Source organism: Typopeltis vanoorti, chromosome 13, assembly GCF_054136105.1.
Source record: "Typopeltis vanoorti isolate ZY-2024b chromosome 13, IOZ_Tvanoo_1.0, whole genome shotgun sequence".
NCBI lineage: Eukaryota > Metazoa > Arthropoda > Arachnida > Uropygi > Thelyphonidae > Typopeltis > Typopeltis vanoorti.
The window spans coordinates 39,739,286-39,756,041 of NC_143561.1; the positions used below are offsets into that span (position 1 = coordinate 39,739,286).

Here is a 16,756-nt window from a genome sequence, read left to right on the forward strand (position 1 = left end):
AGCTTTTTTTTCACTTCTTCAAGGTCAGTACAGGTAATCTCGTTGCTGGCGGTAAGCGTCATACGAGTATACTCGCAGCTGGCTTGTGGGGCTCATATACCAACTACGAATATACTTGTAGTTTGGCAGCGAAAGTGTGTTAACACAGCTACATAACACTGTCACTTTTACACACAGATTCTCATCATTTCTCCCATTATAATTTAGTTTCCCAGACTCTGTGTTAGGTCTCATACCAATTATCAGTTTTTCAAGACTCCTGATGCCAAACAAATTCAAGTGTAGGCCATCCCTCTTATGGACATCCAAAAGCTTACATCCATTCTTTCTATACAGCTTACATATCAAATTGTTTGCCATCACAACCCTTCTTAATTCACTGTTATCATATCGAGGTTCTTACAATTATAATTACACTATGATTCTCACATTCTCATTCTTCACTCTCGCTTCTTCTAATAACCCTTTCATATTCTCTCTCATACCGAACTTATTGCTAGTTAAATTGTTAGTACCAACTACAATTGCAATCTCATTTATATTTATTTTCTGTTTTTCAATTGCATGTGCTATGTTTTTAATTTTTGCTCTGGAAAATCTTAAAGTTATAACCTGCTCACCAACAACATATTTTATGACTCACCATACCAAATTATATCCTTCTTTTTACAATAATGTTTAGTTATCTGATTTTCATTCTTTACTATGTTACCTGTGCTTTGTTGTTTCTTATTTTGCTGCTAATTTTCTTATCCTCCCTATGTTCATTTAAACATCGCTTGACTTACTGTAATTCCCGAGTGATCTCTCTCTCTCTAATAATCTGCTTTAGCCTCGCTATTTTGGAGGTTAATTAATTTTCAATAACTTCCTCGATGTCTTCAATATCCTCCTGCTGGGCAAGCCTTCTTATTCTCGACTTCACTGCTCTTCTTAGCATTATGCTGCTTGTGTGTTTTGGCACCAATTTAAACTATATTTAATATTGCAATATCTTAACAAAAATATATTATAAAACACTCACTACATGAATATGTTATCAAACATGAATATTCTAAGGAAAAAACACAAAAAATCACCAATTTTACACAAAAACTAAATGGCCATACCACCCGAGATTAGCTCTGCTAACACAGCGAATGCTAAAATATCAAGTTCTTTCCTAATGAGTTCATTTTTAATATGATATATGATACTGCCATTTGTTCACTTTCCTAATTTTTCTCAGAACACCCACATCTGTGATCTCATTGTCAGAGATATGAGATGTAATAATAAGAAATAAAACACTTGATCAATGTCACAAGTCATTGATCAAGTGTTTTATTTCTAACCCAACTCTCAGATCCACTAGTTAGAATTAGTTTGAACACTGTCTTTTATATGGTTAGTTTAGTATTTTGACTAATTTCTCTTTTATTCCATTTAAACGTATTCAGCTGACTTTCTGCCATATCAGTTTTATTAATTCTGTTGTCTATTTCCATATTTAATTTTCCATCTTCACTAAAAATTGTGCCTAAACAGCTGAAATGTTTAACCTGTTCTATGGATTCTCCATACAGGATGCAGTTGATGTTTTCAATGTTTTTGACTATTTTAATCGTCTGTCTTTTTATTGCATTTTCAGATCACATTTTTTACAGCAGTTATTCAATTAAGTCATGGAATCCTGCACACTTATACTGGATTTATTAAGAAGTATAACATCATCTGCATAAAGTAAAGAGATGAGATTAACATCTTCCATTTGAATTATGATGTAATCCATATAGATGAACAGCAGCAGAGATAATGCCTACCCTCGTCTCCCACCTGATTTAATAGGAAACCATCTTCCAGTACTTCCTTCAGTTTTAACTGCTGACTTACAACTCAAGTAGACTAAGGATTGATTGAGTGAAATAATGTTCCATTAACACCATATAAGAGAAGCATTATATCACTCAATCAATCCTTAGTCTACTTGAGTTGTAAGTCAGCAGTTAAAACTGAAGAAAGTTTTCTCTTGCCACCTTGTCATATTCCTTTTCCAGATCTACAAAACTTATATATAGATCCTTGTTATATTCTCATGATAGCTCAACTATTTTAACATCAAGAGAAACATCTGATCCAAACAACCTCTATATGGACTGTTATTGTTTGTTCTTTTCCAGGCTTCCCTTCCACAATTTTTCTCAGCCATTTCTCAAGTACACTTGCATAAATCTTACCAGAAAAATTACTCTATAATGGCTCACATCGTTTTATACTCTTTTTCATAGACCCTCTGGCCAAGGCTTCTGAATTATGCAGTGTAGCCACTGTAGAACTTTTATACCTTCATATTTGAGCACTTGCAGATGACTATCATCTACTCCAGCTGCCTTTCACTTTAGGTTTTTGATGGTTTTTTCCACTTCAAGTAATGATATGTATTTGTATTTTGAGTGTTTTGTACCACCATTCTGTCACAATTAGCAATCTTTCAAAGAAATTATTTCAGACATCTTGAATATCTTCATCTTTGGTTTTCATATCACCTTGATCATCTGATTTCTTTTACAGTACTCTTTCCTCCATTTCTAAACTTTTTAATAGCCTCCAGAATATTTTGCCACCTCCATGATATTTATTTTCTCTGTTCTTAACAAAGTCTTCCCATGAATTTTGTTAGTTAATTTTACACAGCACTTTGCTTTCTTACATTTTGCTCTGTATTCTCTAAGAGCACAAGCTGACTTACTTGCCAGGAACTTTTGATATGCTTTCTTCTTCTTTTCTTTCACTGCCTCTTTAATTTCCTGTATCCACCATGGAGTTCTGATTTTTCTATCCTTACAGACAACTTCATCATGTGCCTCTCTGGCTGAATCAATCAATGTTTTCTTCAGGATTTGCCAGTGAGTCTCAACAAGGTGCTCAACTTTTGACTTATTTTAAAACTCTCTTACACACTTTGTAATAAGTATTTGATTTTATCCTGATAAAAACTAAATGGTGATCATTTCTCATTTCAAATTCTCTGTATACCCGTGTCCTGAACCAGTGGAAAAGCATCACTATCAACAATAACACAGTCAATGAGACTTTCTTATTTCTTACATCTCTCTCTTTCCATGTGAATTTATGAACATTTTTATGTTAGAACATTGTGTTAGTATGATAATAACTGGCCCATGTCCTGAACGCAAATCCAGCAGCTATTTACCATTATCATTAGCTTTACTCTTTTCTCCTAATTTTCACCAAACATTTCTATATATCGGGTGGTTATTTCCTACTCTGTTGTTTAGATCTCCAACAAGAACCAATGTTTTCCCTTTTTTTGTTGTCAGCTGCCTTCTTTAATATCTTGAAAAATTCCTTCAATTTTTCTTTAGTAGAACCTTCTTTGGGACCACAAGCACAAATAAATATCATTGTCCAGTTCCTAACTGCGATATTTGCCCATATCATGCTACTTGATGCTGCTTGCCATTCAAAAGGATTATCCTGGTATTTAATATTGAATACTATAGCTAATAGTTATTTTCCTTAATTATTATGGACTGAATGTTACATCTTGTATTTGTTGCTTAGAAAGATCTCAACTGGTTTTCTGCCTTTGTCTTGAAAAATTCCCCCACTTTTTCTTTAGTAGAACCTACTAAATTATGTAGTAGAACCAACATCTATTATGTTGACTGTTGCTTATCTAATTCTTCTGCTAGTTCCATTTCTCTTCCATTGATACTTCCAATCTTCATTTTTGATTTTTTTTAATTGGGCAACATTCCAGCCAGCATGAAATTCTGTCATGTTGTACCATCATTTTACTTGTGGTTTAAGTCAATAAGAATACAATTTGTTCAGCTAAATCCCAAACTGCCAGTCCATCCTTGTTCACTCAGTATGCAAGTAGATACCTAACAGGGAGCACCATTAAAAGGTGAGGACTGGACATTAGGTGAGGAGCCCTAGAAAGTTCGATGCATTCCTTAAAAGCTACAGAAGCCTCCTCCTCCTAGTTATTCTGACCCTTAAAAACCTCTTTAATTATATATTATATAATTTTATTATTTAATTATATATTTTTATACTTTATATACTATAATTATATATACATAACCACCTGGCCTGGTTGGCTGAGTGGTTAGCGTATCTGCTCTCCAGCCAAAAGGCTGTGGGTTCGAATCCCACCATGGGCATGGATGTTTGTGATTGTCTGTGAAAATATTAGTGGTGGTGGTGGTGGTTGGCAGTAGATGGCGTTGGTGTAGATGATGAAGGTAGTTGCAATTAGTAGAATAGAGTAGATGCCCTCCCTCGATGAGTCCTTGGACTCCCTGGAGGTGTTATATAATAATAATAATAATATTTTTTCTATATTCTCTAAGAGAGGATGCTGATATGCGATTTCTTTACATAGTTTAATTTTCCTGTTCACTACCAAGTTCTAACTTACAAATTCAAAATGTGCTTCTCCAGCTAAGTGAATCAATATTCTTCTGATTTTGCTTGTTTCTATGGTGTTTGATATTTGTTTTGGAAGTGTTTCAACATTTCTCCTAATGATGTTTGAATATTTTACACTTTTCAAAACTTTTTTTTACACATTAGTATTTCTTTTTTTCAGCATGATATTTATTTTTATCATCAAAACTAGAGGTGATAACTTCCTATTTTCAAATATATATATATGTGTGTGTGTGTTTTCTGGACTACTGTGAGAATACCACTATCAACAATATATCACTTTTAAGCAGCTATACATACTAACCATGTAAATGCCCCGTCCCCACCAAGCATAGCTATGCAATGTTCATATACTATTTATATAAAGAATACACTATTACACCCCAAATAATCACAAAGATATATAAATCAATTATAACGAAAGTTTTGGTACTGTCAGTTCACAGTAAATATTTATTGGAAATAATAAAATGAGCAAGTATGGATATAGCTTATTTTGTTTTAATAAATTAAATACATAGGTAGATAATTAAAAACAGAAACTAATAAAGAGCCAGGTTAACTGATTTTCATCCTAGAAATTGTAAGGCTATAGTAATCCACATGATAAAAAAAAGCTTACCTCTGAAATTGTCTGGAGTAGTAGAGACTGTGTATTGTGAGCCGGGTGGACTAGATGATCTCTGTATAAAGTTTCGTACTTTCAGAATAGACTGTGGTGTAATTCCTGGACTAGTATAAGACTCTCTGGCATGAGCTGATTGAGATTTTCTGCATATGGGAGGTGTCTGAAGTAAGGACTGGGCATCTCCAACAGAACGTTTGCGAATCCACCTAGAAATTTACACAGTTAATTCATGTCCTAAATATAATACTGAAAATAATAATTTAACATTTAGAGTCAATTCTCCCTATAGCAATGACTGCCATAAGAAAACTTTTTACTTCTAAAAAATTCCATTCAATCTCATAGGTATGATGCCACTGAAAAAGGGGAATTTATTATACCAAATTGTCCAGTGTAACAATTTTTTTTAACATTAATCTCACATGAGAGGTCACAAGACTTATAACACAACAGTGAGATGAGTGGTATAGAGAAGGCTATTCAAACAACAGATAGATGGAATGCAGAAAGAAGATGAGAGGTTTGTTTCACAAGTTTGGTGATGAACTGTTTATTATCATTAGCCAGTGGCTGTTCATATTCTTTAATGATTAGAGAAAGGGAAGGAACGGTAATGGCCAATTCAGTGAATCGATGTCCCATTAAAATACCTATAAAAAGGCATAGTACTGAAAAAGAGTGTGCTGATTGTGTGAATGTGAGAGAAAGAGAGAGGTCACCTATTAGGCAGATGCCCTCTTCTGTATATAATCAAAAATTGTGAAGGAGGTTTTGGATGTACAACCCCAAATGTGAGGGAAATAATCCAAGATCAATCAGATTTAGGATTTATAGTGTGTTAGGAGTTGAACAGGGAAAAAGATAATTTGCCTATGGAAAAATTTTATTGTTAGTTTGATTATTAAACTGGAATAAAAGATATATATGTAAATATTGTTATGTAGATAAGATTTTAATGTCTGTCAAACAATATTCCATTAGGGAGAATGTGGCAGAAGCTTTTATTAAATATACAAGAGAGACTACAATACTTATAGAAAAAAAATGCTATACGTGTAACTGGTTCAGTGAATATGTTCTTTTATTTTTTGTCTCTGCAGAAATTTTGTAACGAATGTTAGAAAAGGCTTGTCCCACTGAGTAAAAAGGTGATTACTTTATACAGGTTTAATATTTTTACAATGTATTCGCACACACACACGCACACATACACATGCTGATAAAACATATCTTAGCCTGATTCACTTAAATGCCTGAAAACTTAATTTCAAGTTGCATTATATAGCAGTGTAACATCAAACAAATCAGCTGAGGATAAGAACACGTTTTGTTTAAAAAAAAAAAAAAAGAGAAAATGTGCACATTCAACGACACAGTCCAAAACAGGTTCAATTAAAATAAAATAAAATCAGGATAAAATAATTAAATTAACATAAGAGATATAAGAGTACAGCTGTGGCAGAATACAAAGAAATATCACAGCTAAAGTAAACTAACATTCCCATAATTAATTTTTCTCAACTCTCAAAATCACGTATCCAGTTTTCAAACTCATAAGTGGAAATGGTTGAACTGGTTTCTTGCATATAGTCAGTCTAATGGTTTGATTAAATTCACCCTTATTTCTTCACCCTGAATACTGTGTCTAAATAGGTGAAATGGTTTACTTGTTCTATAAGTTGTCCATTTAGGATGCAGATAATGTTTTCAATGTATTTCTCTTTTTATTGATAATTTTAATATCAAATTTGTTAGACCAGTTATTCAGTTTACACAGTGTGTCCATTAAGTAATGAGATAACAATTATTATATCAAAACAAAGAACTATATTTGGAATTGTCAATTACACAGATTCAAAATAATCTTCCTTCAACTTCCCACAAAGTTATATCTGTCATACAGGTGTTCGAAGGCATGGTGGAAGTCATGAATGGGAACCTCCTTTAATATCTGGGTCACACCGTGTTGGATGCCCTCCATGTCACTCTTTTCAAGGCACACTTCATCTTTGGGAAGAGGAAAATGTCTACGGGAACCCAATCTGGCAAATGGAGGCGGGGGGGGGGGGGGGTCAATCAACTTCAGTTTCCAGGAACAAATCTGTGGTGGATAATTCCAGCAGCATTGAAAATAACAATGACCAATGTCTGAAAACATGATTTTTGCAACCTGACTTTCTTCTGAGGGGATGAGAAGACATTCCACAGCATTCCATGCTTTGCTGTTCATTTCCAGATTAAACTGAAAACACCAAACTTTCTTCACCAGTGACAATGTTTTGCAACACATTACAATCTTGACCAATTGCATGGATGAAATTTTGACAACAATTTTGTCTTCAGTAAATTGCTGTACACAGCAACTGACTGAAGCATTTAATGAAGACTGTTCCCGACCCATATCGTAACGAACTATGTGCAGGAAACTGAAGAGGTTCGTTGGCAGTCGCATGCCTATATGGAAACCACTGATTTCTGCTAAGTTTCTAATTCAGTGGCTGTTATGTGTATTTGTTGTAAATTGAAAATCTGATCCTGAACTACCCCTATTTGGTCTGAATCCAGATTGCTCACCAAACTTCTCTTCATCAATTTTTCTTAGCTTCTTTACATGTATGCATAGCATAAATCTTACCTGTTATGTTTCTTTAATTTTGAGAGGTTGTTATTTTCAGTTTTAATACTTTTCTGAAATTAAACTTTTGGGTTATATAATGGAAGGTACTTCACTGTCACACACAATGTAAATATTTCATACTTTTCATGATGTAACTTAATATCTAAAATTTTTGTCCTTATTATAATTTTTAAAAGAATAACAGCTGATCTAAACATGTGAGAAAACAGCAATGAAAAGTATATGTTATGTACTTTTTATGCTAAATCACAATTGAGAAAAAATTATTATTTCAAGATATATATGTATTTTATCTTGATCTGGAGAAAGAACTGAAAAGGATCACATTCAAGTCCTACCTTCCATCAATATCCATTGTCCTGAAAGGATTGGTATCAGTAAATCTTGATCTTTTTGATGGTGATGTAAATTCATGTTGATCTGCAATGTGATGACTCTGACGTTTTGATAATGGTGTAGGAAATACCACTTCTGAAGTGATGCTAAACATTGAAGTAAAAAAATATATATAAAACTTACAAATCATACAAGTATTTATTGCACATTTATTGCGCATTTAAAAATTCAGGTATATATATCTTTTATAAGAGTACTAACCAGGGTGAACTCTTGTGATTCTAAAATAAAAATGGTGCTGATATTCAGGCTACTTATTCTTTGCTAATGGAGTGCAACAAATTTCAGTAACATCCCATCCTGTTCAGTCTTTAGCAATACTTTTTTTTTTTTTTTTGTTGTTGTTGTTAAATTGCTGCAAGGATAGATCTGTCAGCTCAGGGTGCATCTCACAAAAAATGCTAAACACCTAAAATCTCCTATTTTTGATCTGCAGCTCAAAACTTTCTTATTCCATTGTATTTACCCAATGTCTTTATCACTCATCAAAATAAATTTATATTTATGTTGATGAGAGTACACTGCACTCCTGACATTTGACAAATCTTGCCCCACAGATCGACAAACTTTCGGGAATACTGACTTCTACAACCCAGTTAGGAAAGGTTGTGGGGGAAGCAGCTGCAAGAGGGACTTCCAATAGTCATGATCCTCTGCCACCAAGCTCAGGTGTTCTGGTTGGACTCCCAGATGTGTCCACCCAAGGTTTTGATATAAACTATCCAGCAAGTCTTTGGCCTTCCACGTGGCCACCCACCCTTTGGCTTGGCAAAGAGGGCTTGCTGAGGGAGCCTCTCTTGTGGCATTCTGACTAGGTGTCCGTACCATTGTAACTGTGATCTCTCAACATGGAGAAGCAGCGGTTGAGTATTTAGAGTTTCCCGAATTGCAGAGCTTCTGACTCTATCGAGTCTTTTCAGCTCCACAACCCCTCGAAGGAACCTCATTTCAGCCGCTTGGATTCGTGTCCACATTCTTTCGGTCATTATACAGCTCTCATGACAATATGTGAGGATGGGGACATAAGACTGTATTGAAGACAGCCAGCTTTGCTTTCTGGATCTTTCTGAGCAATAAATACAAAATGTTATATTCAGGCAATGACAATCAAGGTAAAGAAGGAGTAGCCATAGTATTCAACACAAAATACAAGGCTCATCTTCTTGAATGGCAGGCAGTGTCAAGTAGAGTGATTTGGGCAAATATCAGAATGGAGAACTGGACAATGAGACTTATTTGTGCCTATGGTCCCACAGAAGGCTCTACCAAGATAGAAGTGGAGGAATTTTTTTAGGCTCCAGAGAAAGCTACTGACACAATGAAAAAGGAAAAGTTGGTCCTTGTTGGAGATCTAAATAGCAGAGTAGGAAGTGATTGTCAGACATACAAAAATGTTTTGGGAAAATTTGGAGAAAAGAGCAAAGCTAATAATAATGGCAAATAGCTGTTGGATTTCTGATCAGGACATGGACTGGTTATTACTAACACCATGTTCCAACATAAAAATGTGCACAAATTCACATGGAGAGAAGAGGCAAGGAATAAGAAAAGTCTCATTGACTATGTTATTGTTGATAGTGATGTTTTCTCCCTGGTGCAGGACACCAGAGTGTACAGAGGATTTGAAATTGGAAGTGATCACTATTTAGTCTTGAGCAGGATAAAATTGAATTTCACATTGAAAAGAATAATATGTAAGAAGGTTTTAAAGCAAATAAAAGTTGAGCAGCTCTCAGATGTGAACTGTAGACTAAAATACACAAAGATTATTGAAGAAAAAATGAAAGAGTTTGAGAACAGTAACCAAACCTTGGAGATTCAGTGGCAAGCCTTGAAGAAAACCCTGATTGATTAAGCTAGGAGAGGCATGTGGTAAAGTTGTCTGCAAGGATATGAAAATTAGAACTCCATGGTGGACACAGGAAGTTAAAGAGGCAGTGAAGGAAAAGAAGAAAGCATATCAAAAGTTCCTGGCAAATATGTCAGCTTGTGCTCTTAGAGAATACAGAAACGAAGGTAAGAAAGCTAAACAGTGTGTAAAACTAGCTAAACAAAAGTCATGGGAGGACTTTGCCAAGAATATAGAAAATAAATATCAAGAAGGTGGCAAAATATTCTGGAGGTTGTTGAAGAAGCTTAGGAATGGAGGAAGGTGACATGAAAAAGGGGAAAATGATATCCTTGAAGTATGGAGTAATTACTTTGAAAATTTGGTAAAAGAAACAAGCAGTGATGACAGCACAGTGATAAAAACATTGACCAGGCATGCAGTCAGGAATACATGTCCGTACTTGAAGTAGAAAAAGCCATCAAAGGCTTGAAATATGGAACGGCAGCAGGAGTAGATGATATTCGACCAGAAATGCTGAAGTATGGTGGTATAAAAGTCATACAGCGGCAGCACTGCATAGTTCAGAATGCCTGATCAGAGGGACAAATTCCCAATGATTGGAGTAGAGCTCTCATAGTACCAATATATAAAAAGGGAAATAAAACTGAATGCGAGAATTACAGATGCATATCCATTCTGAGCATTCCTGGTAAGATACATGCAAGTATACTTGAGAAACAGTTGAGAAGAATTGTGGAAGAAAAGCTTGGAGAAGAACAAGCTGGATTCAGGCCAAATAGAGGTTGTCAGGATCATATCTTCACTTTACGACAAATAGTGGAGAAATGATGGGAATATAACAAAGATCTGTATATAAGTTTTGTTGATTTGGAAAAGGCATATGACAAGGTGTCAAGAGAGAAGCTATTCATATGCTACAGTTATATTGGTGTCAATGGGGCATTATATCAGGCAATACTTAGTCTTTATTTGAGTTGTAAGTCAGCAGTTAGAATTGAAGGAAGTACAGGAAGGTGGTTTAATGTTAAATCTGGTGTGAGACAAGGATGTACATTATCTTCTCTGTTATTCATTATTTATATGGATCACATTATGAAGATAAGTGGTATTAAACATGATATCAAAATTGGAGATGTTAATGTCAGCTCTTTGCTTTATGCGGATGATGTTATACTTCTAAATAAATCCGCTACAAGTTTGTAAGATTCACTGACTAAATTGAATAACTGTTGTAATAGATATGGGATGAAGGTCAGCAATAAAAAGACAAAGACAATGAAAATAGGCAGAATCATTGAAAATGTCAACTGTGTTGTGAATGGAGAACATGTCGAACAAGTAAAACATTTCAGCTACTTAGGCACAATTTTTAGTCAAGATGGTAAATTAAATATGGAAATAGACAACAGAATCAACAAAGCTGGTATGGTAGGAAGTCAATTGAATAAATTCATATGGAATAAGAGAGAAATTAGTCGGAACACTAAATTAGCTGTATAAACGACAGTGTTCAAACCAGTTTTAACTTATGGATCTGAGAGCTGGGTCAGAAGTAAAACACTTGACCAAAGACTAGAAATGCAGATATGAGAGTCCTGAGAAAGATTAGAGGCATGAACAGATGGCATCAATGGCAATATCATATTAAAAATGAGGATATTAGGAAAGAACTTGACCTTGTCAGCATCAAGGAATGCGTTAGCAGAGCTAATCTCAGGTGGTATTGTCACTTAAACAGAATGGGCAAGGAAAGATTAGCAAAACAAGTGTTCTCTGCCAAGTTGGCAGGAAAACGACCCAGAGGAAGACCAAGATATAGGTGGATTGATATGGTACAAAGTGCCTTAGACGATAGAAATATAAGATCTGATAATATTGGAGTCTTGACAAGTAACAGACTGATTTGGAGGAAAATTGTAGATAGGAAGTCAGTAATGATGTAAATTTTTCATGTAGTACTATCATATCCTGTACACCCCTTGAGGGTACATGGCAGGAATTTGATGAAGATGATGATGATGGTATTTAAACTTCTCCACCTGCCTCAGTGGGACTCCACTCACATGTAGAGTGCACTGGGATGGTTGTCTTGAGACCACAAATGTTTCTGTTTTGGCCACACTGATCTTCATCCTTGCTTCTGCACAAACAGCTACAAAACCTATCTACGGTCTGCTGAAGGTCACCTGTGATAGAGCTAAGCAGAATTAGGTGATCCGCAAAGAGTAGATGTCGAATGGATCTCTTCTCCTGTGAGATTAGTCATCGCCCTGATCTGCACCTCTTAGATGTCCACAGCTGCCGGGGCCACCTGCGTTAAGAAGGCTCTCAGGGTATTCCCTCCATCTGTGGAGGATATTCTCAGTTGTTAGAAGTGCACCATCAGAGGCCTTAATCTTCCAATTCTGATACACTCACTGCCTCGGCTGTGCCTATCAATCCAGTCCATAAATATTATGAAAAGGAGGGGTGACAGAACACACCCTTGGCAGAGACCAACGGAGACTGTGAAAGGTTCAGACTTTGTGCTGTTTACCCCGACACAAAACTCTGGGCATTCATACAGGGACTTGATGGCAGCTAATAGTTGGCCATCCACTCCATACTCCTGTACTACTTGCCAAAGCTAATCCCAAGGAACCCGGTCATATGCCTTCTCCAAGTCCACAAAACATGTGTAGACATTCTTGGCATATTTTCAAGAATTCTCAACGACTTGCTTTAAAGTGAAGATTTGGTCAGTTGTGCTTCTACCAGGATGAAAGCCACATTGTTCTTCTGGAACTTTCACTCAACTATGCTCCTGCACCTTCTTTCCAAGCACTTAAGCATATACTTTCCCAAGCAGGCTGAGCAGAGAGAGAGAGAGAGAGAGATGCCACGGTAGTTGCTGCAATCTTCTCTCTCTCTCTCTCTCTCTCTTTCTGGTCTCCCTTCTTGAAGACTGGTATTATTATGCCTGTCTGCCACTGCTTTGGTGCTCGCCCAGATATCCAAGCAGCCTGACACACTCAAGTCAGTCAGAGAAAAATATCTCAATTTAAGGCTTTTAGCATTTCGGGCCGAATTTCATCATCACCAGCAGCCCTGCCTGATTTTAGCGATTTTATTGCTAAATGGACCTCTTCTGCTGTGAGACTAGTCATTGCCCCGATCTGCACCTCTTGGATGTCCACAGCTGCCGGGCCATCTGGGTTAAGAAGGCTCTCAAAGTATTCCCTTCATTTGTGGAGGATATCCTTCTCAGCTGTTAGAAGTGCACCATCAGAGGCCTTGACTACTCCTGCTGTGTACGATTTCCTCCCTCGAAGGTGGCGGATGGTCTGCCAGAATACCTTGTTTGCATTTGCATAGGATGAGTTTAATCTTTCTCCAAAGGATTCCCAAGCCCTCTGCTTTGCTGTCTCAATTCAAACTCAATTCTGTCTCTTTTTTTTTTTTCAAAAAAAAAATAAATAAAATAAAAATAAAAATAATAATAATAAAATTAATAAATAAAATAAATAACAACAACAACAAAAAACTTTTTTTCAGTCTTCCTTCTGAAAACACTCAAATCTTGGGACTAGAAATTTCTCTTCTCAGGATAAATTTAAACTCTGACCTTTCTTTGGCATAAGCATATCACCTCCTTACAGCATTCAGGGTTTCTTTATAGCTGAAGACTCTCTGATTTTAATCATTAAAAATGTTTGCCTTATTAGAGAAGAGAGCAATTAGATTGATTAAATGACCAGGCTCTCACAATTCACTTTTTTCCACACAGAGTTAAATAAGAGTGAAAAGCAAACATTTTATTGAAATGCTTGAATTTTCTACAAACATTTCCATAGTCAATGTTCATCTGAATTGGCATCAGTAATTTCCCTTTCTCTCCTCTAACCCTGTTAAAACATGCAGAGGCTATTCACAGCTCAAATTTTCAGAACCAATTTTCCTTCCTTTTCATACGTTCTTTCTACTGCTGACTTTATGGAACAGTCTTTGATCTTTTGTCTTTCTTAAAGGGTATGAACTACAGGTTTTCAAGTTTGATGTTAACAAGTTTTTTTTTTATATCCTCAAACTTTCTCTTTGCCCATGATGTATGCTGAACAATTTTTCTTTTATGGAATTACCATTAAAAAAAAAAATCTATATGCATCATAAAAAGAAATAAAATAAAATTTAAAAATGTATTAGTGAGGGGGGGGAATCTAAAAATAACAGTGGATGATGCTCACTTTCCATGATAAGGTATCCACACAATTCATGCACCTTTTAAGACTGCACAAAATCAATGAGACATGGAAGCAAAACAGCTTGTAATCATTTGCTGAACAGTATATGGTTATTAGTTAATAATTAACAATGATAAATTACGTATACGGACTTTACTTTAAACTGAGATAAAGAAAATTAAAATTGTGCCTGTTGTTCATGAAAAATACATTTTTAAAGTGTGTATACATAATTTTGAAACACCCTATGTACATGTTATCCTTCCATTATATTTACTGGTCCATTAATATATATCCTATCCCAATGGCTTTAACAGGACTTTAAGGCCCACAACCTTCCAAGCATGCTTGGATTTCGTAACCGAAATACGAGGATAGAATGGTCACTCCTATGCCTCAAGGTATTCTTGGCTGTATTTCTGTGTGTTCACGGGGCCGGTTTGCCTGCTTGCAGGATGAAAAACACCAGATAAACTGGCGGAAAAAACCCTACTGCCCGCGCCCAAGACCGGCTAACTTGGCTATGGCTGAGGAAGATCCTTCAGCTCCTCACGTCTCCGACGGGAATCGAACCTAGGGCACTCCTTCCCCAGGCATATGGTCGCAAAGCCACTAGGCTAACCGCGCGGACCATTAATATATATGGTGATCAAAAATAAAGTATCCCTGTTTTTGGGCTTTGTGGAGATCAACCCAGTGATCCAAATACTGAAAAACTTTGCAGGAATACAGTGTGCATCATGCAGAAGCAATATCTGAGAGAGAGATTCCAAAATTCACCACCAGGGGCACTGTATGATGTGATGAATGTAAATATAGTAATTTTTCTGTGTGTGTGTGTGTAAGAAGGAGAAAAGCAACATTAGCATAAATAACACATTTTTATTCACTTCCATTATGCATTCATGGTCTGTACTGTTCAATATGCTGCCCTTCCTGGTATGCCACAAACTGCATCCCTTGCACAGTGTGTTCAACTGCGGAATGCAGCTGGTAAGGACCGATGTTGCATACATGTTGTATTATGCTGCTTTTCAGTACTAGCAGGTCATCAGGATGATCCCAATAAACCATGTTGAGAACATGATGAGAAACTGTCTTTGAGAAATCACCAGAGCCAGAAGTTATGGGGGGGGGGGGGGGAGATCAGATGAACAAGGCAGCCATACAGTGGTAAATGCAAGGATGATCTCTCTTGGCTTCGGTGAAATGTTCTTGAAGAACCTCCTGTACAGATTGATAGATGTGTGGAGAGGCCACATCTTGCATGAAAATGACTAAATCCACACACACACACACACACACACACACACACACACACACACACACACACACACACACACACACACACACACACACAGGTGCTGCTTCTGTAGCTGTGGCACAATTATTTATCAGATCGTGATACCTCTCAGCAGTAACTGAACGGGTTCTGTGACCTGTTCAGTTACTGCAAGAAGAATGGTCCAGTGATAAATGATGCTGTAAACCCACACCAGACAGGTGCTTTGGGTGAATGCAAAGGAATTTGTTGGTTTACATGCAGGCTTTGCATAGACCATACACAGCATTTGTGGATATTCACAGTTCTATTCAGGCGAGAGTGAGCCTCATCGCCCCACAAAATCACTCATGGCCATGAAGTGCCCAACTCCACTTGAGCAAGGAATGTTACACTGAATGTCAGTCAAGTTTCAAAGTCCTGCAGATGCAACTCCTGTATCAGGGTTATCTTGAATGGGTAGAAATGCAGAATCTTTCATAGAATTTTCCAGACGGTTGTGCAAGGCACATCCACATGCACCTTGGATACAGCATGTATCCATACAGCACGTGCACTGCAGGAACCAACACTATTATTCATGGCCTGCTCCATAATGGCAGTAGCAACGTCTTTCACTTGTTGTGGACTGATTGGTTTGCAACCTCTGCCAGGTCTAACTCCCAACAATCTCATTTCTTCAAAACAACTAATCATTCATTGCAGAGCACATGGAGATAGTGGATCTCATCGACATTTTTTCAGGAAATGAAATTAATTCACAGAGTGCAGCAACAGCATTGTAATTGTTTAGGTAGTGCAGCTTCATGAGCAAAACACGTTGGGGCATGGTTAGTACCATCACTATGGACAGTTGTAACCAGAATGAAGGGAAAAGGCCTGTGTCCATCTTTTTAAACCCTTCTGGAACCAACTGAGTTGTGTAATAAGCAAATTCCATGCATTTAGAACTTTTTTTTCCCCTCAGATATCACTTCCACATGATGCACAATGTATTCCTGAAAAAGTTGCACAGCATTTGGATCACTGGATGATGCTCCACAAGGCCTTAAAGAGGGAATAGTTTAGTTTTGATCACCCTGTATATATAGATCAACTATTAATTATTTTCAATTTTTCTGCAGTTGATTAATTCAAACCAACATCCTCAGAGTACTAAAAACACATTACAGACTAGCCAAGACATTAAGAATGAAGCTGTGGAAACAATTCTAAACTGTAATGTGCAAAAGAACTAATGGCTTATCATGGCCTTCTGGGGCTGGATTTAAAGTAGTTTACATGCATTCAGGCAGGTCTT

General features: G+C 36.5%; 1 protein-coding gene across 3 annotated transcripts in view; it reads right to left on the reverse strand.

Annotated features, from left to right (window-relative positions):
• Elys (AT hook containing transcription factor 1 homolog) overlaps positions 1-16,756 on the reverse strand; it is a 509,801-nt gene that overhangs the window by 97,400 nt on the left and 395,645 nt on the right. For all 3 annotated transcript variants that reach the window (XM_090402410.1, XM_090402411.1, XM_090402409.1), the window contains exons 26-27: positions 8,045-8,188; positions 5,063-5,274 (exon numbers count right to left, since the gene is read on the reverse strand). In XM_090402410.1, coding sequence (XP_090258536.1) covers positions 5,063-5,274; positions 8,045-8,188 — 356 coding nt within the window. The remainder of the gene's footprint in view (positions 1-5,062; positions 5,275-8,044; positions 8,189-16,756) is intronic.